Raw genomic sequence first — 24,976 nt, forward strand, 5'->3', positions numbered from 1 at the left:
GTAAAGGAATGACTCGAGATGACTGGCAAGACAAGGTTTATATATTACATGGATATACTTACTTAAATAATATACCAATAAATGGACGTCGGGTTCGCGCTAAAAAGTGTCCGCACCTGTAGCGCGTTAAAATAGCAAACAGAGCGTCAATCGCGGAACACTCTTCGTTTAATCGACTGACAGCGCAGTTGTCAATCATGCAGTCCAATATAATAATAACTTGTAAAAATTACTGCAGTAAAGTGTAAAAACAGGCTACACAAATAGGTATATTGTATTATCATAGTAATCATTTAAAAGTGTTGTTTTGTACAGTTGTATAGTATTTAATTTATATATAAATGAATCGTAAATATAAATTACAAATGCACACAAAATAATCAAATAACTAACTATCCTTTTTGTACATATTGCATGCGTAAACGATGGAAAGAGACCCATTATGTCAATTTCAAGAAGCTTCTTGGTCATTTTCAATTGTTCGAACCACAAGCGATTGAAATATTTAGAACAAAGAAACTGTAGAGTCGCTTTGATTTTAATCTTATTTTTTAAATGATTTTTTTTATTAAACATCAGCACTAACTAATAAAATACTATTGTACTCGTTTTACGATTTGGAATTACTTATCAGAAGTCAGAAAATACATTTGCCTGAAATAATGTTAGCTCGAATTTTCATAATGTCAAATATATATTTTTAGGAAGATTACAAAATAAAAGCTAATTTTCTTTTATTTTTAATCAAAATACTCGAAAGCGTTATTTTGTACAGTTGTATAGTATTTAATATAGGTTTTATTATAAATCAGTTTTCGAAATTACAGATATTTGAGGTTACGTTTAGTTGGAAGATGGGTACATTTCTTATAAATAAGTACCTACTTATTTTTTTTGTACTTATTTAAGCTTATTTACACATTTGTAGTAATATTTGTATGTATGTATCTGCCTAACTCTTTATTATTTCTTTAGGTATTCACCTAAATTGTACAAAATTCGACATAATTATATATATAAAAATTAATTAATATTTACGATAAAGGCTACTTCAAATTAAATTATTCTTAAAAATCTTCAATTGTTGCAAGCAAATGCTAAAAAAGCAAGTGCTGCAATGATGTTACAAATTAAATTAAATTTTTTTAGTTTTTTATATTTTGTTACACGTCACTACATTTGTATAGGTTAACTTCGGACATTTTTTTCGTGGTTTTTATATTAGACCCGACGTCCATTTGTTGGTAGGTCAATGCCAATAATAAATAAATTCGTTGAATAATATTACACATCTGAACTCAAAAAGTATAAATAAGTAGTGCATTAAACACAGGAGGCCATATAAAGCCTTCCAGCATGTGCAGTATATCTATCAGATAGATATAAAGAAAATATAACTAAATTATCATTGGTCTAAATTAAATGCACTTGAATTTAAGAATCTTATACCTAAACATTAAACATCACAGGTAATACTGAATAAATAAATACATAAATAAAAGATAGTACAGCCTATCATTGGTTCTGTATGAAGTAGCTCTGCCTCTTGAGTTGCCTGTAAAGAGAGATGTACTTCCCAGCAGCAGAGGTGCGAGGGACCACATACTGCTTGCAGAATAACTTGGGGTCTTCTGCCTTTTCAGAGAGTTCTCCACAGTCCAGGGCTCGTAGAAAGGCCAAGACGAAGGTAAAGCAATTGTGCCTCTCCTCATTGTATTGGTCAGCCTCCCATAGTGGAGTTAAACTCATCTGGAAAAAAGTACTGCTACAAGACCAGACCATCACTATTTTCATTTATTAGGAGACCAGGGAAATATTTTTTTTAAATAACTGTGACTAATGGAAGTTACCAAGACAGGAAATAAATGAACAAATTGTTCATTGTATCAAGATTTAACACATTCTCAGAATTTGAATTTTGGGCAAACCTATAACCTATGTTACAAGTATTCTGTAGGTGCGATTTTTTTCTAACTTTTACAACCTTGTGCCAATAGCAATATATTAAATAGCTTGCTAGCTATGGGAGTGAATTAAACAGGGGAATACAAACCTTTAAAAGCACACCATCCCAGATCTCATTCCAGAGCTCATCAAACTGCTCAAGGAGGAGGCACTGATCCCAATCAATGCTGCAGCCAATAGAGCTCCACTTCCTTGATGCTGGGTCCACACCTTTGATGCCATCTTCGCTGAACTCCACCACAAACCCAAGGGAATTAGTCACCCCTATATGTAAGTCCTTGGAGTTATAGTAATCACTGAAATGACATACAAAACATGTCTAGAAATATTATGCAGTTTTTTTAATAGGTGAGTATTTATGTATGTGAAAAATTTAAAATGAAATTTTAATGTGCAACACTTTTATATCACAAAAGTCGTGAGTCAGCCACTTCCTCTTACGAAAACAATAAAAACTAAACAAACGCAATTTCTATAGAAAACATTAGTTTTCAAGATTTACTTGAGAAAATCGCCGTGAGTAGGCTTCATGACTATAGCCCGTGGGTGCTGAGACGCCTTCACAAAAGGATACGGCACCCTGAAGCAAAAAATGAAGCACTTAGCAAAAGTCGATTATAACTATTAAAAAATTAAGTTAATAAACGAAAATTAAAACATACCTGAACGGCAGTAAATTATAGTCATACCTATCAAGAGTCTGTTTACAGACCGGACATTGTTCGGGAATAATTGTACAAAATACTTTGTGCTCGCAATGGTGGAAACAAAGGATTCCAGGATCCATTTTTGGACGACAAATAGAGCTGTATTTTCAATAAAACATTTATCTCTAGCTATTTGTATCTAATCGCAGATAATCTGAGAAGCCTTTGTCAAAATAAATCAAATAAACTAAAGGCAAATAACTAATTCACCAAGCAAAAGCTAATTACAAACTCCCAGATCCACCTTTCCCTTTCACATCACATTCTTGCCAGATTCGATTGACGAATTGCGTTCATACAATAGTGTTCCTATGACATTTTTTTTTATAACAACTAATTACGAGACCGTAGAAAAAATTTAATCTTACTTTTATTCAAACATTTCAAGATCTGTTATTTGAAATAAAAGGTATCAAAGCTCGGTTTACTAAGCCATTGAATATATCTGACAATAAATTTTGTAAAAATGAAAACAAAATCTCTTTCAGTATTAGAGCATACTTGTCAGTCTACTCAAAATGACAGTTGCAAACAGATGATGTGAGAAAGACATCCCATTGGTTGATGATACCAAAAAATTGCACTGTGATTGGATGAAGAAACCACCGGGATTTTTAAATATTTTTTTTTTTCATACTGAAAAAAAGCAAAATTATTTTTTAAAGATTTATTCAAAAAAGACTTTATATACATAACTTACAAAAATGTGTGTCATTATCATCATTACTATGTATTAATGCACATACCACTACTAACAATAGAATACCGAATGTGAATACCACGCTGCCTGCTGGCCAAATATAATTTAGGGGCTGACAGGTATTCGAATATTTTTTCTTTTTCTTTTAGCTTAATGGTGGTGCCCTTTTTGCAATTTCGACTAGAATAGAAAGGTAAACCTTTCTTTCTTTAGAGTCTACGCACTATTCGTATTGTCTAATACAGAGGTCTCGAAACTTGTCTGTAAACCACGTGCCATTTTTTTTGTTTTGAGAGTTGTACATGGATTCATCAACTTGAAAATATGTTTTTGGCAAATAGATAAATTGGTTATTTGATCTACAGATACAGAAAAATAATATATGTAATCTTAGAATAATAACGCATAGAATGATAGTTTCATATCAAACGAACTGTCACAAGTGAGGCAAAAACCAAATTCATGTAGGCGTAAGCAACTTGTAACTACGCTCGTCGGCACGCACACAAATATACAAATAATGATGCCATGGAATAACATTTCCCTCAAAAGTGGGGAAATTGTATCTTGCTTAACTCATCATTAAGTTAAAGGTGCCTACAGATTTGCCCGACATTGTCGATCAGGTGCCTACAGATGTGCTCGGTTTTGTCGATGAAAAACGAATATAGCACTTATTTGTAAATCCAAGATGGCGGACACGATTTTTCAAAATATGCTATATGGGTATCCTTTTCGAGGTATTTGGGGATGCTCATTACGAATATGGCACTCATTTCTAAATCCAAGATGGCGGACACGAGTTTTGAAATAAATGCAATATGGGTATCATTTTCGAGGTACTTGGGGATGCTCATGACGAATATGGCACTCATTTCTACATCCAAGATGGCGGGCACGATTTTTCAAAAAAATGCAATATGGGTATCATTTTCGAGGTACTTGGGGGTGCTCATTACGAATATGGCACTCATTTCTAAATCCAAGATGGCGGGCACGATTTTTTCAAAAAAATGCAATATGGGTATCATTTTCGAGGTACTTGGGGGTGCTCATTACGAATGTGGCACTCATTTCTAAATCCAAGATGGCGGGCACGATTTTTTCAAAAAAATGCTATGTTGGTATCATTTTCGAGGTATTTGGGGATGCTCAATGTGAATATGGCACTATTTGTAAATCCAAGATGGCGGGCACGATTTTTCAAATAATGGCAAGTTGGGTATCGTTTTCGAGGTATTTGGGGGTGCTCATTACGAATATTGCTTTTGTTTGAACTGTCGTGTTTGCCATCTTGGATTTAGAAATGAGTGCCATATTTGTATTGAACATTCCCAAACATCTCGAAAACGATACCCAACTTGCCATTATTCGAAAAATCGCGCCCGCATCTTGGATTTAGAAATAAGTGCCACATTCGAAACCTAAAACCGAAAATGCCATAAGCAAACATTAAAGAAAATAACTGTTAAAATAGATTAAAAAATCGCTTAAGAATGCTCCCCTTTTAAGAAAATAAAATATTTCAATATCAAATATTTCGCTTGAGTTACGAAAAGAAAGACATATAATAAGCTATCAAAGTTGTACTGGTGGTGCCAACACTATAGTAGAAACAAATATATAAGTACTGTAAATTTGTTGCAATATGTGCTCCAATTCAAATAAAATTAAAATAAATAATTATTCAATAAAGCATGAACGCAGAGCCGTTAAAAGTATTATAAAATAATTAAGTGTCCCAATCACTTACAGGAGTTAACGAAAACATTTAATGTTTATTAAAGTAAATATTAGTTCAAGATGCGCAAATAAATCTAAATTACAGGCACCACTAAAATTTACGTAATATAATTATTTTGATACAGAATAGCAAAATGGGGAGAAAAAAAATTCGTTACTTTGCAACACTTTCGTATCTTGTTGCCGCGAAATTATTTTTCTGTTTTAGTGAATATTTACATAAAAATATGAGTTGAAACGCATTACTTACTTGTGGAATGCGATGTTAGTGTCTATTTTATGTTTGTCTGTTGTATTTTTACACCCATTTACCGCACATTTCGTCATTTTTAGCAAAAAATTTTGGAGCTGTTCGCGGTGCAATATGACCTTGAGCACTAACAGCCCGCGCGCTCCTGGGACGCGTTTGGAACCCTCTAACTTGCCTCACTTAGCGTGTGCGGGCTAGGTTTCTATGCGTTATTATTCTAAGTATGTAATATAATAAACAGAGATAACAGAAAAAAACACCAGAGTCGCTGCACTGCCTGACACATGTACATATGTGTGCTGTAGCACTTAAAAGGCCTTAGCTCAGCCGTTATTTTCAGCTATAACCTATAGTGTGCCACGGATACGATAACCAGCTAGCTGACCCCATTTCCAAGTTGTATAAATTAAGTAACTAATAGTTTCGAAACTATATAAATACGAAATATAATAACTGCACATCAACATTATTAACCTTAATTTTCTATAAGTATGTTTTATATAAACTCTGTTTATATTATGGGCGAAGGAGGTACCTTTGAACAGGGATAGCTTAGAACAAATGCGTTTACGTAGTCAGGTTGAATGAAAATGTAGTGGGAATTATGTTTATAATAAGGCACCACCGAGCACCATACCTGTCAGTGGCAACGATCAGTGTGCGCGCGCCAAAAACTGAATGAGAGGTCGTGATTAGTTTCAGCGTCGAAAAGTGAACATTCTCAAAAACAGTTGTAAGGATATTACTGGAAGAATATAGATAAAGTTGAGTTGAACTTTACCTGTCGTGAGTATTGTTTTATGGCTAAAATATTGAACCTATAGCTTGAAATCATTAAGTGTTTTACGCATGAAAAATATTTGTTATTTTGTAGAGTACCCATTGGGGAAGCTTTGAACAAATCAGGGGGCAGCTTTGAACACGTTAAGAGGTTCTGATTAGCTTCGTCTGTTAATATTTTCATAAGAAGATGTTTTGTTTATTTTTTTATTTTATTCCTATTCCTGTGATTTTATAATTAATCACATTAAATGAAGTTAAGTTTTTATTTATTTTTTATATTGCAGTAATTAATTTAAACTAAGCAGATTGAAGAACTATATAGTATTTTTTTTAATGGGACTGAGGAAATCCGAAACCATTGAAGGTACAAGGAAACTGTCTTAGGCTTAATTTATATTGCGGCGGAAGGGAATGGAAATGAATTTTTGTAACGATGTTGTACATAGCATAATCAACTTTATGGTCAATTATGTAACGTACGAACTAAATAGTAGCAGTAGAGCTCCTTGTGAAAGAGCTCGTCCAGTGAAGTACTGCTTACCTATTTCTGCCGCCAAGCAGTAATGTCAGAATTACTGCGTTCCGTTTTAAAGGGTAAGGTTCCTGGTGAAATTACAGGTACATGGGACTTGTCAACTTGTCTCAGGTTACGGGAGCAGTGGCAGTGTGCCTCAGATCTTTGCGATTTAAAGAGATGATTGGCACTGTAGCGGCATGTAGTTTACCTACCATCAGACTTGTTCATCCCGTCACTTGATATTATAAAAATAGCCAAAATCTTCCGAGGAATGCACGAGCAATTTCGAAGAAGACAATGGTTTTATCACAAAACCAAGATTGCTGCGTGTCCCAGGCTTAGTTCGGTGAAGGTCGGAATTCGGTGGCAGTTATTAATCACGCTACACATCACAAGCGAAGCATTTTAGAAACTTTGCAATTCGTATGTATTATTCGTCTATCGCGCCCCTGCGGCTTCAAAAAGCTTTTTGCGTAAAAATACGTAATTCGGTGAATTTGGCCCAAGTCGATTTTTGAATTACATTTCAAAAAAATATATACGATATTACAAAAACCGTGTTAGCCTAATGGTTTAACCTACTGCCTCTCAAGCAGAGGGTCGTGGGTTCGAATCCGGGCCCTCACCTCTGAGTTTCTCGGAATTTACGTGCGAAATTTAATTTGAAATTTATCATGAGCTCTTCGGTGAAGGAAAACATCGTGATGAAACGTGCACGTTAAAGAAGGTTCACGACCCTCGAAAAACGTGTGAAGTCCCCATATAAAGTCCCCAACCCGCATTGGGCCAGAGTGGCAGACTATGGCCAAACACTCGTCTGAAAGGAGACCCGTGCCCAGCAGTGGGACGTATAGATGGGTTATTAATGATGATGATGATATTACAAAAACTAAATTTTATGGTTGTGTGTGATATTTTTTATAATATTGTGTTGTAACGACTGAAATAACTAAAATATAATAACAATTTATTGGTTTTACAAGTATTGTCGTTAACGACTAATATAAAAAATATATATATTTCCTGAATCCCGTGGCCTCGGATTCGGTGGATTTTACGCCACCGAATTCAGAAAAGCTTCCACCAAACTGGGATCGAAGCCATATTTTGTTTGAAAAGCAAGAATTTTATGTGTTTTTTCATATAAATGTTAAATTAATATTATCGATTTTCACAATTTTATTTGATTTTCATAATTTCTACATGCTTCCCGCTGAAAATGAATAGGGAAAATCAAAACAGACTAAAAGAAAAATTGGAAATCAAGAATATGAAGAAACGTGCTAGAAAAGCAAAGACAAAAAGCGATCCAATTATATATGCAATATAGGCAGCGAAAGTTTAAAGAAAAATCTAAACGACGGACAAGCGAAAGGAAAGATTTTGAAGTTGCATGACATACCTCGTCATGTATAAAAAGCAATGAAAGATATTAATCGCGCAAGTTCGGAAAAATGGATTGTTTTTGTTACACATTGCATAGGAAATTTGTTTGCGTTGTTCTGGTCGCCTTTTATATAAATTTTAGTTTTTTAAGCTTTATTTAATAGTTAGTCATATAACTATTACATATAATAAATATTTATGTAGATTATTCAATGTTTTTATTGCCTTTTTCATGAATTTGGTGGTAGCTGAATTCCTGGATCATATATGTCATTAACTGTTAAGGTTCTAGTTGCCTAATTAAGAGAACCTTATATACGTTTGAGTTCTTTTTCCTTTCCGCTCAATGTTTTTCCTGAAATTAAGAAAAAAATTCGACCACTGAAGTCAGAAAATTTAGCGCTTCTTGGAGAAATGCCCAAAAACCCTACTCCCCTCACTCGTATAATTCGTTGCTTTTGTTTAAATAATTTTTTTAGCTAGATAATATACATACTGCGGCCCTCATCTAAAGAAATACAATATATAGCTCAAAATTTTTCGTTAAAAATTACTTTTACTACCTTGCAGCATTTACATAACTAGTGCATTTAAAAAAGTAACAGTTTGTTTAGGTATATCCTGTGTTGAGTGTACCTACGTCTCAAGTTTGCGTGTTGGATATAGTACATGATGATATTTTACTAATACAGGATGTCATAAAGACAATATTTCAAGTTAAGTCTTTGCTATCACGAGTAGGTACCACGCTCTTCAGCTGACGCACTTTAATACTACTTTTGTAATCCCTTCAGAATCCACAGAAGCTTTGAAGAGCTATCTGAGCTCTGCATTTAAGTCAGAGGGTCGTATTCTAGAACTCTACTCAATGCTCAAGTCAGGATTTGAGTATGGTTTAAAGCACTCGAAATCATACTTAAGTCCCTGCCATTACGGTCGTATTTCCAGTGCGTGTGTTACCAGTGCAATCCTGACTTGAGCATTGAATAGAGTTCTAGAATACGACTCTAAGGGTCGTATTCCAGAACTGTACTCAATGCTCAAGTCAGGATTTCAGCAGACTTGAGTATGATTTCAAGCACTGGAAATCCGACCCTAATGGCAAGGACTTGAGTATGATTTTCAGTGCTCACTGCAATACTCAAGTCCTGACTTGAGCATTGAGTAGAGTTCTGGAATACGACGCTAAGTATTGACCTCAAGTATTCATATAGTAAATGCAAGTCAAATTATATCAGCAAAATAGCCACTAGATCTGTGACTATACAAACAAAACAAAGACCACTTGCACGTACATATTATTTATTATTTTGATTCGTCGCATGTTTGGAGGTGGTTTATCAGAAAAATATATCACGATTTCATGGTGTTGAAATTTTGTCAATAGCAGAGAGCCCGCACTGCCTAGCATTGTATGTTTACTTGTTACCGGGGCAACGGTACAAAATAAACCACACCTATCGAGATCTAAAGACTAATGCGAGACCCAGTTTATCGTTTCAGTGTTACTATGCAGGTTAAACAATATATTTTGTGATTAAATTAAGTAAAGGTGTAAGCGATAACCATTATAATATGTAATTGAGAGTAATCATCATAGTGTACATACAGGGAACACGGTCTAAGCTTTTAGGTAATATAACTAATCACTCAAAATGTTGGACAGAAACGTATTGTAATGTATATAACTATCAGACAGGTAAAGTAATAAATTAATTCAGTACCACAGTGCGTTAGTTCGATCGTGTGAAGGAAGGTGTACTATTTGCCCTGTAAGTACCTAACATTGTTGTATAGAATATAAAATTTAACAAGGCATTTTTTATTTGCAACTCACAGAAAATTACTATTGTTTTAGGATTATACAAAATAATAAAGAAATACACAGACAAGTTTATTTATTACTTCGTATATATTTTGGTAACTCGTATGTTAATTAACTATTAAATAATTATTTAAGAAACTTGTCCAATACTTAAAAATACAATAACAATGTCTTGGATTAATACTTCTTAACGTTCTTATTTTCTAAATTACTAAGTAATATAATTTACACATTTTCTTAAACTTTGGCCACAGAAATTTTTTACCATTTTCTTTCTTTCAACTAGGATTCAAATATGATCGAGTGACTGGCACCAATATGACTCTGTCGCAGGGCAGAACCTTGCAAGTTGGGTTGTGGGCGTTGTTGGTGTCAGCGCCAATAATCTCCGCCGGAATAGCCTGTCTTAGCAACCCTTGCTTACACGGCATTTGTATTGATGATATTAATAGGTAAGTAAGTAGTGGCGTCTTCGAAAAAGGCGGATTTCCTTATTTACTCCTAATGCAGAGTCTGGATAAGTACGGAGTTTTCTATAAGTTCATAGGCATGTATATTTTGCGAGACTTAAAAAACATGTGAGATGATATTTTCATAATTCAGTAATCGAAACCAGTACATTATTTTGCTTTGTCCACATCCCTGCATTCATAACAAGTCATTCAACAAGAACCTTTTTTTTATTTGAGTCGGTTTTTAATAGTAGTCACTGGACCGAAGCCACTAGGCTTGGCAACAAACTAATAAGTATTTTACTTATCGATAACATCACATAATTTATATGTAGGTTAGTAGTCCGCCATCACCTCATCAGTAGCTGCTCCATAAGTACTTAGTTATTTTTATCTTATAGCACGTATTCGTGCTACTGCGTAGACGGCTACACTGGAGTCCAATGTCAGACAAACTGGGACGAGTGCTGGTCGGACCCATGCCAAAATGGAGGCACGTGTCTTGACGGTATCGCTTCCTACAACTGCTCCTGTCCTGAGGGCTTCATTGGTGAGAATCTACAAACACACAACTAAGCAAAACATCTCACCAACTAATAAATAAATGGAATAATTTCTTCTGCTACCAGGAGACAACTGTGAGACGAACTACAACGAATGTGAGTCGAATCCTTGCCAAAACAATGGAACATGCATTGATATGACTAATGGCTATGTTTGCTCCTGCATTCCTGGTTTCTCTGGCGAACATTGTGAATTCGACGTCGCTGTATGTAACACAACTGAAGAAGTACGTTGTTATAACGGTGGTGAATGCATTGAAGGGCCGGGTTACAAGTTTTATTGCAAATGTGCACCAGGTAAGACAATATTTCTAAATCTACTTCAATACTTCAATGACGCCCATTGAAATATTGATTTATTCCTTATCGTCTAAATGCTCAGCTATATCAATGATCGCAGGCACCACAAACATTGTGCGAGTGCGAGTAAGTAATGAGTTGTATTTAAAAAAAGGAACGTGCTTTTTCAAAAGACTGTCGTGTCTTCTCAACGTAGTCGTAATTTCGATTTATAGATTCATACTAGAGTTATTTCGGTCAATTACAGGTTGGACAGGCCGAAAATGTGAAGATCAAATCGATGAATGTGAATCAAATCCTTGTCAAAATAGCGGAGTTTGCATTGACATACATGCCGATTACATGTGCGCATGCACCTACGGTAAGATAGAAATATCGTAACGTTTTTTATGGAACTCGAAAATACGTAAACAAGATAGAGATTATAGTATAAAATTATTACGCTTTTATGTGCCATATGTTACAGGCTTCACAGGAAAGAGTTGTGAAGTTCAAATAGAATTTTGCGAAACAAATGCATGCAGTGACAATGCGCTTTGCGTAGTAGAAGATGGTTTACGTGTTTGCTACTGTGTGCCTGATTTCCACGGAGAACGCTGCGAACTGCAATACGATGAGTGTCTGTTGGGACCCCGGTGAGAATATTTTACAAAATTTGGTTTCGTTTTCATTATTTATTAACTTTAGTTCAATTTTGCCTAAAGTAGTGTCGAGTAGGTATATTTCTGTTTTAATTTTTACATATTTATTTATAGATGTATGAATGGCGGCACATGTATTGATGGTGTAGATAATTTCACATGTAGCTGTCCCCCTATGCTGACCGGGCCTTTGTGCGAATGTTTAATACTAGAAGATGGAAATTTCGATTGCCAATACATCAGCTCAACATCTCGACCTGAGTCAACATTAACTGCTTTCTTTACCACATTCTCAACTGAATTAACTTCGTCTGAAATGATAACTACGACGTACTCGGGATATAACGACACTATTCCTAGAACAATTACTACTGTTACTGAAAATGAAACTTTAGTAACTACCACCTTAAGTGGTGAATCAACTACCACAGAAAGTACTGAAACAACTACAGATCAAACTCCATTTGAAAGATTTTCAACTGTAATCGAAAATAAAGATACAACTTTCACCACAGTTGTAACTACAACAGTAAAAGAAGAAGAAACGGAAACTGAACAAAGTATTACTAGAGAAACAATTAGTTCTGAAGATTCCAGAACAGAAACTACTACTGAGTTTGCGCTTCAATCTAGCGAAAAATCGACTTTATTCACTATTATAACGCCAACCGCAACCCCAGAAGAAACTACCACTTTATATTTCAACGAAACTGTATCAACAGACACAATTACCATGATAACAAAAGAAACGTTTCCAATAACAGACAGTACTACTCCGGCAACAGCGTCATTACCAAGTACTAAAATAGATATGATAACGGAAAAAATTTTCACAGAATCCCCAACCGAGCATGTAGTTACAGATGTCTCTATGTTAGCTACAGTTTCTACAACAGAAGCAATAGAACTTACTACGACGTTTGATAATAACACTTATGCATTTACTACTGCAGAATCTGAATGCACCGACAACCTTTGTAACGATCACGGCACATGTGCTAATACTCTTCATGGTATTCGAGTAAGTATGTATTTATTATGTTATTATAAATCATTTTCAAATTCTTAACAAATTCTTTTATTTTTAGTGTCACTGTGCCTTTAATTACGGGGGAAGATTTTGCGAAAACAAAATTTCCATAACTGCTGCAGCTTTCGGTGAAAACACTTTCATAACTCACAAGTTAGATAACACGACATTAATCAACGTAACATTTAATGCCAAAACATTTATCAGTGATGCTCAGATTATGCATGTGGATATTGCGAAAGAAGTTTATATGCAATTATATATAATTTCTGGTTTGTTAAAGTTCAAGTTTTCCTGTGGCTATCAAACCATGCTTCTAAGTGAGCTGAATACATATGTAAATAAAGGATATCTGATGAAGATTGAAACCAGGTATGTTGGCAATTCATAATGGCACAAGCATCCATAGCAACTTTGGATAATTCTCAATCATCTTTAAACCATTATTTGCAGTTTGGATTTACATCCAAAGGAGCAATACTGCAATGCGACTCTTCGCCTTAATGACACAGTTGCCATGAGCGGAGGGCAAGTGGCCAACATCAGCTCCTTGGATCATAATGCGACACTTCACTTGGGAAACTCGCCTGAGATTCGAGACACTGACCACAAACCGTTTATTGGATGCATTGCGGACTTTATGGTAAATTCTCTCACAATCAAAACCCAGCCCAACAAAAACTCAAATTGCGAAGAAATGGAATCAAGATACAGACGTTACTGATCATTATATAGTGCATTTATAATTTCTGACGTGTATTAAAACAACCACCCAGTCAACTTTTAAATGTTGCTTGATTTTCTATTCTCTCTAACCAACTGCACGTATTTTTAAGGTAAACGGAGAACAACGCGAAGTATTCGGAGACGCAATTCACGCAACCGAAGTAACTGAATGCTTATCACTGTCCTGCTTATCAAACCCTTGCCATAATGGAGGTTCTTGTAGCGACCATGGCGACAATTATACTTGTTCTTGTACAAATGGGTAAGAGTGCCTACATTTACTTACTTACTCCGCTGGCTCAGCGACCCAAAATGTGTCCCGGCCTCCGAAGCGAGATCATGCCACATCTCGCCAATTGATGGCTCCACGGCGTCGCTCCAGCGACACCTGAGACGACCAGCCGGTCGTCGTCCAGTAAGTTAACCCAGACAGGCTCCCTTCACGTTCCGATCCTCTCCCATCCTTTCTAAATGGCCGAGCCAGCAAAGTCTGTGCGCTTTGGTTTCGCCGATGATGTTTGGCTAGACTAGATCTGTAATATCCCGTAACAATTTGATTTCAGTTGGATGGGGCAGCATTGCAATATATCAGTGTGCGAACATAATCCTTGCCAATCAGGCGGCAGTTGTATCCGACATCCTGGAAGTGGTTTCCTATGTCTTTGTCCCTACGGAAAATACGGGATCTTCTGTGAATACAGTACGTAATGTTTTATAATTACACGTACCTTATACCTTATCTCTACCTCTATAAATTGATATATTTTGACAATGTTTCTGTTTCCAGATGTGGAAATAACTCGTCCCTCTCTTGCTCCTATTAGCACTGGAATATCTTCATACCTTATGTACCCCTTATCTCCATCTGCTATAAATTCCGACCGCTTCGACCTTCGACTGCGTTTTCAAATGGCCGATATGGATCAAATTGCACTATTGGCCTTTGTTGGACAGAATGGAAAACACGACTCAGGAAGCCAACACATGGCGTTGACTTTTGTGAAAGGCTACATTATGCTTACGTGGAATATGGGAATGGGTGTGTTACCTTATTTATGAATCAATATTATTAATTCATGATCAACCTTACTTGTATAGTCTTTAAAGGGATGATTGGTTCTAAAGAGAAAATAAGCAATATTTTATTATTTCAACTTAATCCACATTGACGCACACGCGATCTCTATTATATTAGGCACATATTACCGAACCATCCTAACAATTATTCAGCGTCTTCACGAGTTATCCCACTCCTCCATCATCAAGTAACCGCTACAACTGCTAAAGGTGTTTGTTGCATTGACCAATTAGGGCCTCGAAGAATTTTCACATCCCGAGCGCTGAGCCCTCGACGAGGAGGTCACACAGTACGAATGTGGAGACGCGGCCGAAACGGTGGTTTCAATGTGGATGGCCGTCACAATGTTTCTGGCAATGCTCCAGCTAGCGGCACTAAGATGACACTCCTGCCATACATTTATATTGGTAAGGCTATTATTTTCATAATTATACCTACCTGAAAGTGTACTTAAAACATAAAGTATGTAAGTATACTCGTATACAAGTAGTAAATGAAGTTTAATGAAAGGTACAGGTTTTCAAGACATTATTATTTCCAGGAGGTCATCCATCCGAGGATTTTAAAGACCTTCCTCATGACCTACCTTTACATAACGGCTGGAGAGGTTGCATCTGGGAGATTGGTGGGCAAGCGGTAGGATCGGGTAAAGCTGTTGGAGGCCGGGGAGTCGGACAATGCGGGGTTGCACAATGCACATCTAAATCTTGCAATGCTCCAAAAGGTGTCTGTATACATTCACCTGCTACTTACGGGTACGGCAATACTTTATTTTTACAACACTAACTAATGCAACACACTCATCATACCACAATCGCCATTTCAGGTGCATTTGCAACGAAGGGTGGTTCGGAGCTACCTGTTCTACAATGAAGAGCCCATGCGATCCCTCTGTTACGCGATGCAAGGGTCACTGTGTGATCACTGCTGATCGAAATTCTCAATGCGATTGCCCTTATGGAAAAACAGGCATTAATTGTGATGAAGGTATTTTTCAATAATTAATACATTCAGCCCTTCTTTGCCGAAATCCATGATAATAAAAATGGAAGTAAATTTATTTGCTACTCCGCGAACCCAAGGAAGGTTAAATCGTGCAAAATTGGGAAATTAATATCGTGTTGCGACATTAATTTTTTACAAGTAAATAGTCATCACATCAGCCGGAAAACCTTCACTGCTGAACATAGGCCTCCCCCAAAGTAAATAGTATCTACATACAAAAAATTAGTCAAGTCCATTGTTTTTATGATTCCAGACATCACACCAACAGATGTTCTGTTCACTGGCGTGCGATCATACGTACAGCTACACCCGCGTCCTATCAGCAGTGTGAGCCTGTCTCTCGAAACAGAGATCAAGCCGACCAAAGAACGTGGCCTGATACTCTTCACTCAAACACCGCATTTCTACACTGCGCTTTCTTTACAAGGTGGCTTGTTGGAGTACCGTTGGACTGGTAGGTAGAAACAACATTTCATATTGATTTATTTTTTATTTTATTTATTTGTTTTCATTTAGATTACAAAGATCCGTTAATAACTACGTTGTAGACTAACATACATAATAATAATAAAACACTATTTTATTTACACGTATGAACTACGACATGTGACGCAACGTGTGTCAGTTAACCGGCTTCGGAAACGTCGGTACATAACATCCTTCGGTCAAAACTTTTCCTTTAAAAAGGTCGGCAGATGTTGAGTTGGTACTCTCGCCACAAATTAATTAAAATTCATTGGGCCAACAACAACCGCTCGACCGTCAGGGTGACATTGACTTTCACCAGTGTATACTTCTCTGCAGACTTTGTGGAATAATGAAGCCGTGTCATGAATAACAACGTCGTCTGTACCGCTGGTCGTAATAGATAAGGCCAGTCGGGGCGTGTTACGTGGCACACAATAATTATTTTGTGAACATTTTTTTTATATTGTTAGGTGCTTTGTCCCATGTTGTAAGTCAAACACGTATAGTTTGTTTATGGTTGCGTCTTGTAATTTTATTTAATTTACTTGCTTTCAACCTGTCTGCGATAAAAATTTTCTAACCATCTTCTCATTCCAGATCGTCTATCAGGAATGACGTCTCTAGTCCGCAGCAGTGTTGTTTTAACCATGACGCAATGGCATAGCGTGAAGGCTGGTCGTTATGGCAGCCGCCTCTACGTTTGGGTCGACGGTTCCCTCAGTACAGAGGCCATGTTGGCTCATGCTTACCCTCATACTCAGACCAATGCTTCTATTGACGTGGGTAAGGCATTAAAAAAAAGGAATATGGTGGTCGTTAAGTCATTAATAAATTGAGTATGGTCATGATTATATCTTAGGTGGCACCAAAGATTTATCTCAATTACCTTTCGATGTGATGTCTGGACCTCCGGAATCATTCAGTGGCTGCGCACGTGGTCTGCATGTTAATAATGTCGTACTACCTCTAGAGCAGCGAAATATTCAAGGTATTGCTCATATTATTCTTTAAAACCTTGGCTTCTTTAAAGCGCAGGCCGCACTGCGAGTGAAGCTAAGCTAGCTTTAGTTCACATAGCCGCAACATATTTTCATATATTTCACATCGCAAACAAAGCTAACCGAGCTAAAGTCGCATAGTTGGTCGCATGCAGCTACGTGAGCTAAGCTAACTAGCTTAGCTTCCATCGCAGTGTAGCCTGCGCTTAATTTTTTTTACAGATACTATAATGTGTATTTTATAATTCTAAATTTTTTAAATAAATTTCAGCTTCGATAATGGTCAATTTATTTGCTTTCGATGCTTTTATTTATTAAACGAACTTAGCATCACTTGCCCATCATTTTCGGAGTCTTTAAAATGCCGTTGAATACTTTTTAGACGGCCAAAATTTGGGTGATTGTGACGGTACACCATGTGGGTCTGAAACCTGCAGCGGGGGCTCTTGCATCGTCGAGAACGGTCGCGCACGGTGCTCTTGTGCTGTTTCAACAGGCAGTGCGAGCGGTGGGACCCGATGTAGACGTCACGCGACTTGTACACCGAGCACTTGTATGCCACCCACGGGACGGTGTAGAGCTGGTGAATGTGTCTGTTATACTGGCAATACGGGTGTCAATTGTGAAGAAAGTAAGTGGATTGCACCCCTCATGGAACGGCCTAAGTGGAAGTACGTCAAGCATGTTTATTCTCCATACAGACAAATACAACTCACATCCTCTCCAATTGGAGATTAAATCCAGAAAAATGTGAGCCACATCCTCTCCGATTGGAGAGGATTCTCCAATTGGGTTATATTTTTCCGTATCTAATGGTGCAGTAAACATGTTTGACGTAATTCCACTTATGCCATTTTCCACGAGGGGTGTGTTTGAAAAACTAGGCTTTTTAATTTTAGCTCAATGTAACAATCTGATTAATGAAGGCTAAAATGCTTTATAGTTCCTTAGTATGTATCTCACTTTGCAGAAATAAACATCACAATACCTCAATTTAACGGCGATGGACTTCTTTCCCTCAGTCGAAGAAATAGACTTGCGCATATTGGTGAACAGAGGCTCATCTCGAAGCAAATGCGTCCTTCCTTTATGAGCCTTAATTTCACTACGGCGGTACCTAATGGATTTTTGTTATGGGCAGATATGGTAATTGTAATATTTAAATTGGACACTTTCTACACAGAACAAAAAGTTAAACATACAGATAATTTTTTATCTGGAACAATAGGGAAAATCCGAAAAGAAAAAAACAGAAACTGTCTTAAGTTTTTTTTATGAAAACATTTTTAGCATAAAGTCAATTTTTTGATGAATCGTGAATTGCCCGTAAAAATTAATATTAACTATTTTTTTGTCAACTGTGACCATGGGACCTGTAACGGGCCCGAAACGTTGGTGGTTTGTGGTTTGAAAAAACAAATGTACGCGATTTAAATCCGGAAAAATAGTTTAATTTCCTATGTGTAACAATCGCTAAAACAGGAACTCGATATTTTTTTTAATTAAAATCGATTCAGTTTCTTGTAAGGTGATTTCATTATCTGAAAAAAAAGATCCAGACGGCAGAAGTTGGCCAAAAATAAAATATTTTTTCCTATTGTACAATGCAATACGTACTATAATATAGTATAGTATAGTACGTATAGTTCACAAAGTGTTCCATTATTGAATGTCATGTCGCTATTACTACACGAAACTAAAATATGGAACGCTTTTGCGGCACCCAACAGTTTTTGCACAGATTTATAGAACGACCATTGTTCTAACAGCGACGCGATATGAAACACGACCGAACAGATGTACTTGCCTACTGCACAAGATGGAGGTCATACTGAACATTTATATAAAATTACAAGAAACCGAGTTGATTAGTAAAAGAATTACTAAATTTTATTTATTTTTACGTACAACACACGATTGACCAAAATTTGACTATGCCAACATAGTTTTCACAAAAAAGAGTTGTCCTTACGACACTTTCCTGTATCTCTTATGGTTTCGGATTTGCCATATTGTCTCTGTTAAAATACATTTTTCGTATTACTATCAACACAATCCTGACTTTAAAACTTAGAGGATGGATTTTAAAAACATGGACAAAATAACTAAACGGTTCGTGTGACAACTTAACAGACAACTTTGTTATTGGTCACAGGATATGGATTATTTAGGAATGGGATTGGAAAATGGTTACCTCAAACTAATATGGTCGTTTCGGCACGAAAATATGAGTGGTACAGACTTCTATGGAGAAGTGGTGAATGCAAGCCCAAAGTCAACTTCTAGATTTCTTTCTATGTTAGTGCTAAATGCTGGATATTTGGCAGATGCCGAATGGCATGTCATTGTTCTGAGATTAGAGAAAAACAATATCACAGTGACCGTAGATCAGGTGTTAACGTACATTGAAGAGCCAGGATTGACCACAGAGTTCGGCTATGACAATGTGAAGCTATTTATAGGTAAGTAATGTATTATCGAGTTTTTAGGTTTTCGCGATTGTTACACATAGGAAATAGTTTTGTTTTTTTTTCGAATATAAATCGCGTATATTTGTTTTTTCAAACATACCTACAGCTACGTTTCGAGCTCTTTATAGGTTCCATGGTGGCCGTTTCCTGGTCGGCTGGATGTCAGCCGTATGTAAAAGGCCCGAATCGTTGGTGTTTGAAAAAATAAATATACCCGATTTACATGAAAATGAAATGAAATAAAAAATTTGAAGCACCCGTCTTTTTTATATAAGAAAATGGGTGCTTTGTTGACGATAAAGTTTCGTTTGCTCTGCTCGTCGTTGTATGCTTAGTTCTAAACGTAGTATTCTGCAATACTGGATTATGGTATATGGACGCCTTCACATTAGATGCCTATAGAAGCGCCGCAGTGGCGCATCAGTGGCGCGGCACTCCTGATTTACATATCTGAAACCGCAGACTCAGCGCCAATCGTGATCGTGACACGTGTCCGATGCTGATGAAATTACAGGCATGTGGAACCTCAAATCTTTACGATTTAAAGCTCTTGAGTGTAGCTTACAAAGCACACGACTTGTTAGTGTAATTGTGTAATTTGATATTATAAAAAAAGTACTTTTGCATTAACAATTAGTGAAGTAGGACGTACGCGCGGCTGCCGCACTACAGTCGCGCGACTGCAGCGCTTATATGTGCGTCTAATTTGATGGGGCCCTTAAGGCAGCGTAATTTTAGATGATGATATCATGAAAAAATATCAATTGTTGTACAGGAGGTATCACAGAAAAGGAAAATGATTTAGCAAAGAAAATATTCCCGAACAATTTCAAGGGCTGCATAGACCAAATCGCAACAGAGGAGCAGTCTTTTATCACCAATTACACCGGAGTGTACAGCGAAAATATCAAGTCGTGCCAATTGTTCCCTTGAACACCAACTTTATAAAAGTTTTTCTATATTAATAGTATGTAGTGTTGCCTTTTTAATACTAATAGTACAAAATTTTTTCTAGTCTTTATATTATAGAATCAAAATTGTGTGTTTTCGATCAAATGATGTTGTATATTTTATTAAGTTATTATAAGTGCCTATGATAATTGTGTCCTCCAGAGTATGAATAGTGCCTAACACTAGTGACTTCATTAAAAATTAAACATTTGTCGTACACAAAATATAGTTTTATTGATATATTCATGTTTAATAAATTGTATACATAACATCGTCAAATATTATATTATAAACATATACATTTCGTTATACGTCACTAATTCAAACACAAATACAATATGAGATGTTATCCCCGTTAATTAATTTTTTTACCATTAAAACATTTAGTCTCAACACTGTAGAATTTCCTTGGCATACATGTTCAGTTCTCAACATGCCCCTTACGCGAAGCTCATTAACATCAGATTTATTTACACTTCAATATAAAGCAAGATGTACAATTTATAAAAGTCGTAGAATTCATTAGGCCTATTTACAAGTGGAATAAAGTTGGAATGCTTGACCGTACACAATTTATCTTGACTGGTGTATTGTACAACGTGAAATTCTTAGGAACATCGATTCCTTTACAGTTACCGCACGACATTATAGATTCACGATAAATTTCCTAAAAATATTTTTTTATTATAAGCGATAAAGGATAAATAAATTGTTAATTGCACATTATTATTATAACCATAAATTTTTCGAAAATTAAATAGTTCCTTTGCAATAACGTAAGCTGCGCTTACATTTCTCATTTATGCCTTAAAGATATAGGCACAAAGTGAATTTCTGGCTACCTCCAAAACAGTAACAATAAAATAAGTTTCTAGAAGCTGAATAAAGAACCCTAGGAATGTTTTAGACAACAATATAAAATACAGAAGAACAAGCAGATATAAAATCACAGAAGTAAATATTCTATATTTACGAAACGTGTATACTTTAAGTGCGCCACGGTTACAAGTACCTATGTCATAAACACCGAAATACGTGTATAATTCACAAAGTGACATTGGTGGGTCCAGCTAATTAATAGACACCAAGCCCGAGGCGGCGCTTGTTCTTAGTGGCGGCATCACTTGCACCACTGTTACACACCGCACCGGTACTCGCGTAACATACAAATTTAACAACATTCAGTAGAGAACAATGACAGACACTGAGAAACGACAAGGTTTTAAAATGTGAATCCCACAATAATATTGATAGATAATTTACGCTATCTTTATATATATTGTATATACATAATATTAAAAAAATGAATATATATAAAATGAATAATTAAAGACACTTTGCTTATCTACGATGAAATTAAATCGTTTTAAAATTATATGTATAGATGGAATACTACTTTTATTAACGATCTTTCGAATAATGTTTGTATAATAATGTATGAATACGGGATTTATTTGTTTTATTTCTCGCGACGATACACTCAAGACTTATTTTCTTAAAAAATATTCCAAGATTGGATTTTTAACAATTCCTTATGTTTTACCGGGTGGTAACAATCTCATTATTTCGTAATCTCTATTTATAAACAAATTACCCTAATTAATTACATAATGTCATTAATAAAAGTCATGTAATATGAATAAAAACTAAGTAATCAGAGTATATTGTATATGAGATGGGGCAGCCATGACTGTCGCCACTTCGCCGCGCCCGGTACGTCATCAAAAAGTATGAAGGCATTTAAAACATTATATAGAAAAAAAGCATTTACTTTAAAATCAGTCTCATTCGCATAAGGAAGTGATCACAGCACACACACTGGAAACTCGTTGCAGAGTGAGGGGCCACGTCCCTCTCAACAGAACTATACAATAATAATAGAGCACCTTGGTTGCTAACTTGCTACACTTAAATTTGATAAAACTTGTAATAGACCAATCGAAAATTAAAATTCAAAAATATGGAAACACACAGAGTCAAGAAGACTAACAACATAATGGAAGTACATTTTATCACTTCATAACAGATATACACAATTTGGTTTAATAGAATGATAAATAAATAAAATATATCGCATTTCCTGCTAAAGGAAATGAAATAACAAGTTACAAGTGTAGACTAGACAGTAAAGATTTTGTGTGAAGTAGAAAGATACGTTACATACATTGCTAAACTTCACATTTACTCATAAAACATATTAAACATGTGAAGTCGTAAATATTCAGAGGTTATTTTAAACACCAACATTGACAAAAAACGTGTGCTAGGCCGTACGCGAAGCTTTTCTAATACATTCGGACACAAAAATAACTCTTGTCTGACCATGCATCATAGTCATATTTATATCTAAACGAGCTCTTTTTAGATGATTTTAGGTAAATATTTATGATTCAAAAGTACAGCGCTTTCGCTGATATGTTATATCTACATAATATTTACATAATATAAATAATGCAACAAATAACATACTTTCCCTGTGGGTATAAATATGTGTAAATATTTTAGCACAATGTATGGGTACAAAAGCGAAAGATGTCATTATCATAAATAAATCTAAGATTTTTTTTAACGGGTAGATACACGTTGCATTCGGAACGTGGAGTACGTTCGGCGAAGGCTGCTCAGAAATGGCAATGTCGTATATGCTAGCCTAGCATAGTTACCATTAAACAATTCGGAAAATAATTAACTAGATACTAGGCCGCGATTCGTCCCCTCATAGAATACACGGAGGACAAATCGCGCGCCTCCCGAGCGTCGTGCGAGACACCCGTGACGTCACTTACATTTACCACATAACCCAGATTACAAAAGTCGTAGCTCTTCTCGTCGATTGCCATTCGTCCCGTGTCGCCGGAGGACACGCGCACTAAACGTCAACTCGGAAGGGCGACCGCCGAGCGGGCGGGCGGCGGGCGGCGGCGAGGGCGCTCAGATGCGGGCCAGCGCGCGCGGCAGCGCCGCCGCCAGCGCGCGTCACGGCCGCGGTTCCACTAGCCGCGCCACCAGCACCGCCACCAACACAGCCAGCACCAAGAACCCGCCTGCCATCAGCAGGGCCGCCTGCAACACGCCAGCCGTCAGCTCGTCGGTCTCACTGTCGACGTGCGCGGCGCTCGAAAGAGCCTTTAGTACCTGTCTCGGGGAGAGGTGCCTGACGGGACGCGCGCGGCGCGGGCGCGGGTGCGGCGCGGGGGCGGGCAGCGTCAGGCGCGCGGCCGGCGACCACGCGCCCGCCAGCCCGCCGCGCACGTAGCACACGCGGACCAGGTACTCGCTGCCCGGTTCCAAGTCTTCCAGTTCGTACTGCGGCGCCGAGCCCTCGTACACCTGCAATCGAACGTTCAAGTTTACCGTAATGTCATATTATACCGCTTCGGACCAAAGGCGACACCCGCGACGTCCTCCGCACCTGCTTGTACACGTTGTCTTTGGTCCGCGCGCACTGCAGCACGTAGTGCGTGTCGTCGACGGGATCCCACGAGACGAGCGCATGGCGGGGCGCGCCGAGGGCGAGGTCGGGCGCGCGGGGGGAGGGCGGCGGCGCCGCGGCCGTGCGCACCTCCAGCGGCTCCGACCACGGCCCGCGCCCCCCGCGCTCGTCACTCGCGCGTATCCGGAACAGGTACGTCGTCGCCTCGCGGAGTTTCTTCACCTGCAAACGGACGCTCGAACTTAAGAATGAAGTAGACGTATACAGTTTAATTAAAAAAAAAAAATACTTTCAAGAAATACTTATATTTATTTGGCCTAATCTTTTACTGCAATTACTCTTAGTTACGTCAAACGTTAAATTTACCAGATTTTCAACGTTTTAGAGTGGCATATGCTTCATTTAGGAGTCGTTTGTCATTGCAAAGAGTAACCCTGCAAGACTATTGGTCAATATTTGAGAGCAGGGAAAGAGCTGAAAATATCATGACTACAACTGGTGCAAGATTAACTGTATGCCATCACAATCGCGTATTTGAACTACGCCGAGGACGTCGAGTTGAGCACTCGAGACAATGACATTAATACGTACCTTGCATGTGCGAGCGAGGCCCCGGTAGACGGGGCGGAACTCGCGAGCGTCGGCCGCTCGCATCTCGACGCAATACTGCGTGCCTTCTTGCAGCTGCGGCCACTCCAGCTTGAGGTGGTTGTGCGCAGGTGCCTGTGCGCGCAACGGCGGCGGCGCGGGAGGCGGCGGGCGCGTGGCGGCGCGCATCTCGTCCGACCAGTCGCCCTGGCCCAGCTCGTTGATCGCCGCCACACGCACGCGGTACACGGTGTCGGGCTGCAGGCCTCCCGCCAGCCGCTCGGGCGTAGGCCCGTCGGTGTCGAAGGCGGCGTCGCCCACCTGCACGCGGTAGCGCAGCACGGCGGCGCCGTGCGCGTGCGGCGCGCGCCACTGCAGGCGCAGCGCGTCGGCCGC

At 37.8% G+C, this 24,976-nt stretch overlaps 4 protein-coding genes across 4 annotated transcripts in view; 2 read left to right on the forward strand and 2 right to left on the reverse strand.

Moving 5' to 3' along the window:
- Window positions 1-1,274: 1,274 nt before the first annotated feature.
- Window positions 1,275-2,838, reverse strand: LOC113235782 (MKRN2 opposite strand protein). The gene is made up of 4 exons (XM_026471686.1): window positions 2,628-2,838; window positions 2,468-2,545; window positions 2,054-2,261; window positions 1,275-1,749 (listed from the first exon to the last, which is right to left on the reverse strand). The coding sequence occupies exons 1-4, from the start codon at window positions 2,750-2,752 to the stop codon at window positions 1,516-1,518; spliced, it is 645 nt and encodes a 214-aa protein (XP_026327471.1). The 5' UTR covers window positions 2,753-2,838; the 3' UTR covers window positions 1,275-1,515.
- Window positions 2,839-9,783: 6,945 nt separating this feature from the next.
- Window positions 9,784-17,615, forward strand: LOC113235204 (protein eyes shut). The gene is made up of 19 exons (XM_026470830.1): window positions 9,784-9,823; window positions 10,163-10,328; window positions 10,730-10,878; window positions 10,958-11,188; window positions 11,439-11,552; window positions 11,658-11,826; window positions 11,947-12,853; window positions 12,921-13,234; window positions 13,316-13,505; window positions 13,699-13,850; window positions 14,152-14,288; window positions 14,376-14,627; window positions 14,900-15,073; window positions 15,208-15,421; window positions 15,493-15,657; window positions 15,905-16,125; window positions 16,737-16,918; window positions 16,999-17,127; window positions 17,520-17,615. Exons 2-18 carry the CDS (start codon window positions 10,195-10,197, stop codon window positions 17,035-17,037), a joined length of 3,744 nt encoding a protein of 1,247 aa, XP_026326615.1. The 5' UTR covers window positions 9,784-9,823; window positions 10,163-10,194; the 3' UTR covers window positions 17,038-17,127; window positions 17,520-17,615.
- Window positions 17,616-19,364: 1,749 nt separating this feature from the next.
- Window positions 19,365-20,717, forward strand: LOC113233566. Its single transcript, XM_026468697.1, has 2 exons — window positions 19,365-19,599; window positions 20,384-20,717. Exons 1-2 carry the CDS (start codon window positions 19,365-19,367, stop codon window positions 20,539-20,541), a joined length of 393 nt encoding a protein of 130 aa, XP_026324482.1. The 3' UTR covers window positions 20,542-20,717.
- A 147-nt stretch (window positions 20,718-20,864) lies between these two features.
- The window catches only part of LOC113232394 (fibronectin type-III domain-containing protein 3a), a 53,846-nt gene continuing 49,734 nt past the window's right edge, over window positions 20,865-24,976 (reverse strand). Inside the window, exons 8-11 of the mRNA XM_026467099.1 lie at window positions 24,584-24,976; window positions 23,972-24,214; window positions 23,695-23,889; window positions 20,865-23,622 (exon numbers count right to left, since the gene is read on the reverse strand). The exon at window positions 24,584-24,976 is cut by the window's right edge and continues 6 nt beyond it. Coding sequence (XP_026322884.1) covers window positions 23,536-23,622; window positions 23,695-23,889; window positions 23,972-24,214; window positions 24,584-24,976 — 918 coding nt within the window. The 3' untranslated portion in view covers window positions 20,865-23,535. The remainder of the gene's footprint in view (window positions 23,623-23,694; window positions 23,890-23,971; window positions 24,215-24,583) is intronic.

This window comes from Hyposmocoma kahamanoa, unplaced genomic scaffold (assembly GCF_003589595.1).
Source record: "Hyposmocoma kahamanoa isolate Upper Pololo Valley unplaced genomic scaffold, ASM358959v1 102, whole genome shotgun sequence".
Lineage (NCBI taxonomy): Eukaryota > Metazoa > Arthropoda > Insecta > Lepidoptera > Cosmopterigidae > Hyposmocoma > Hyposmocoma kahamanoa.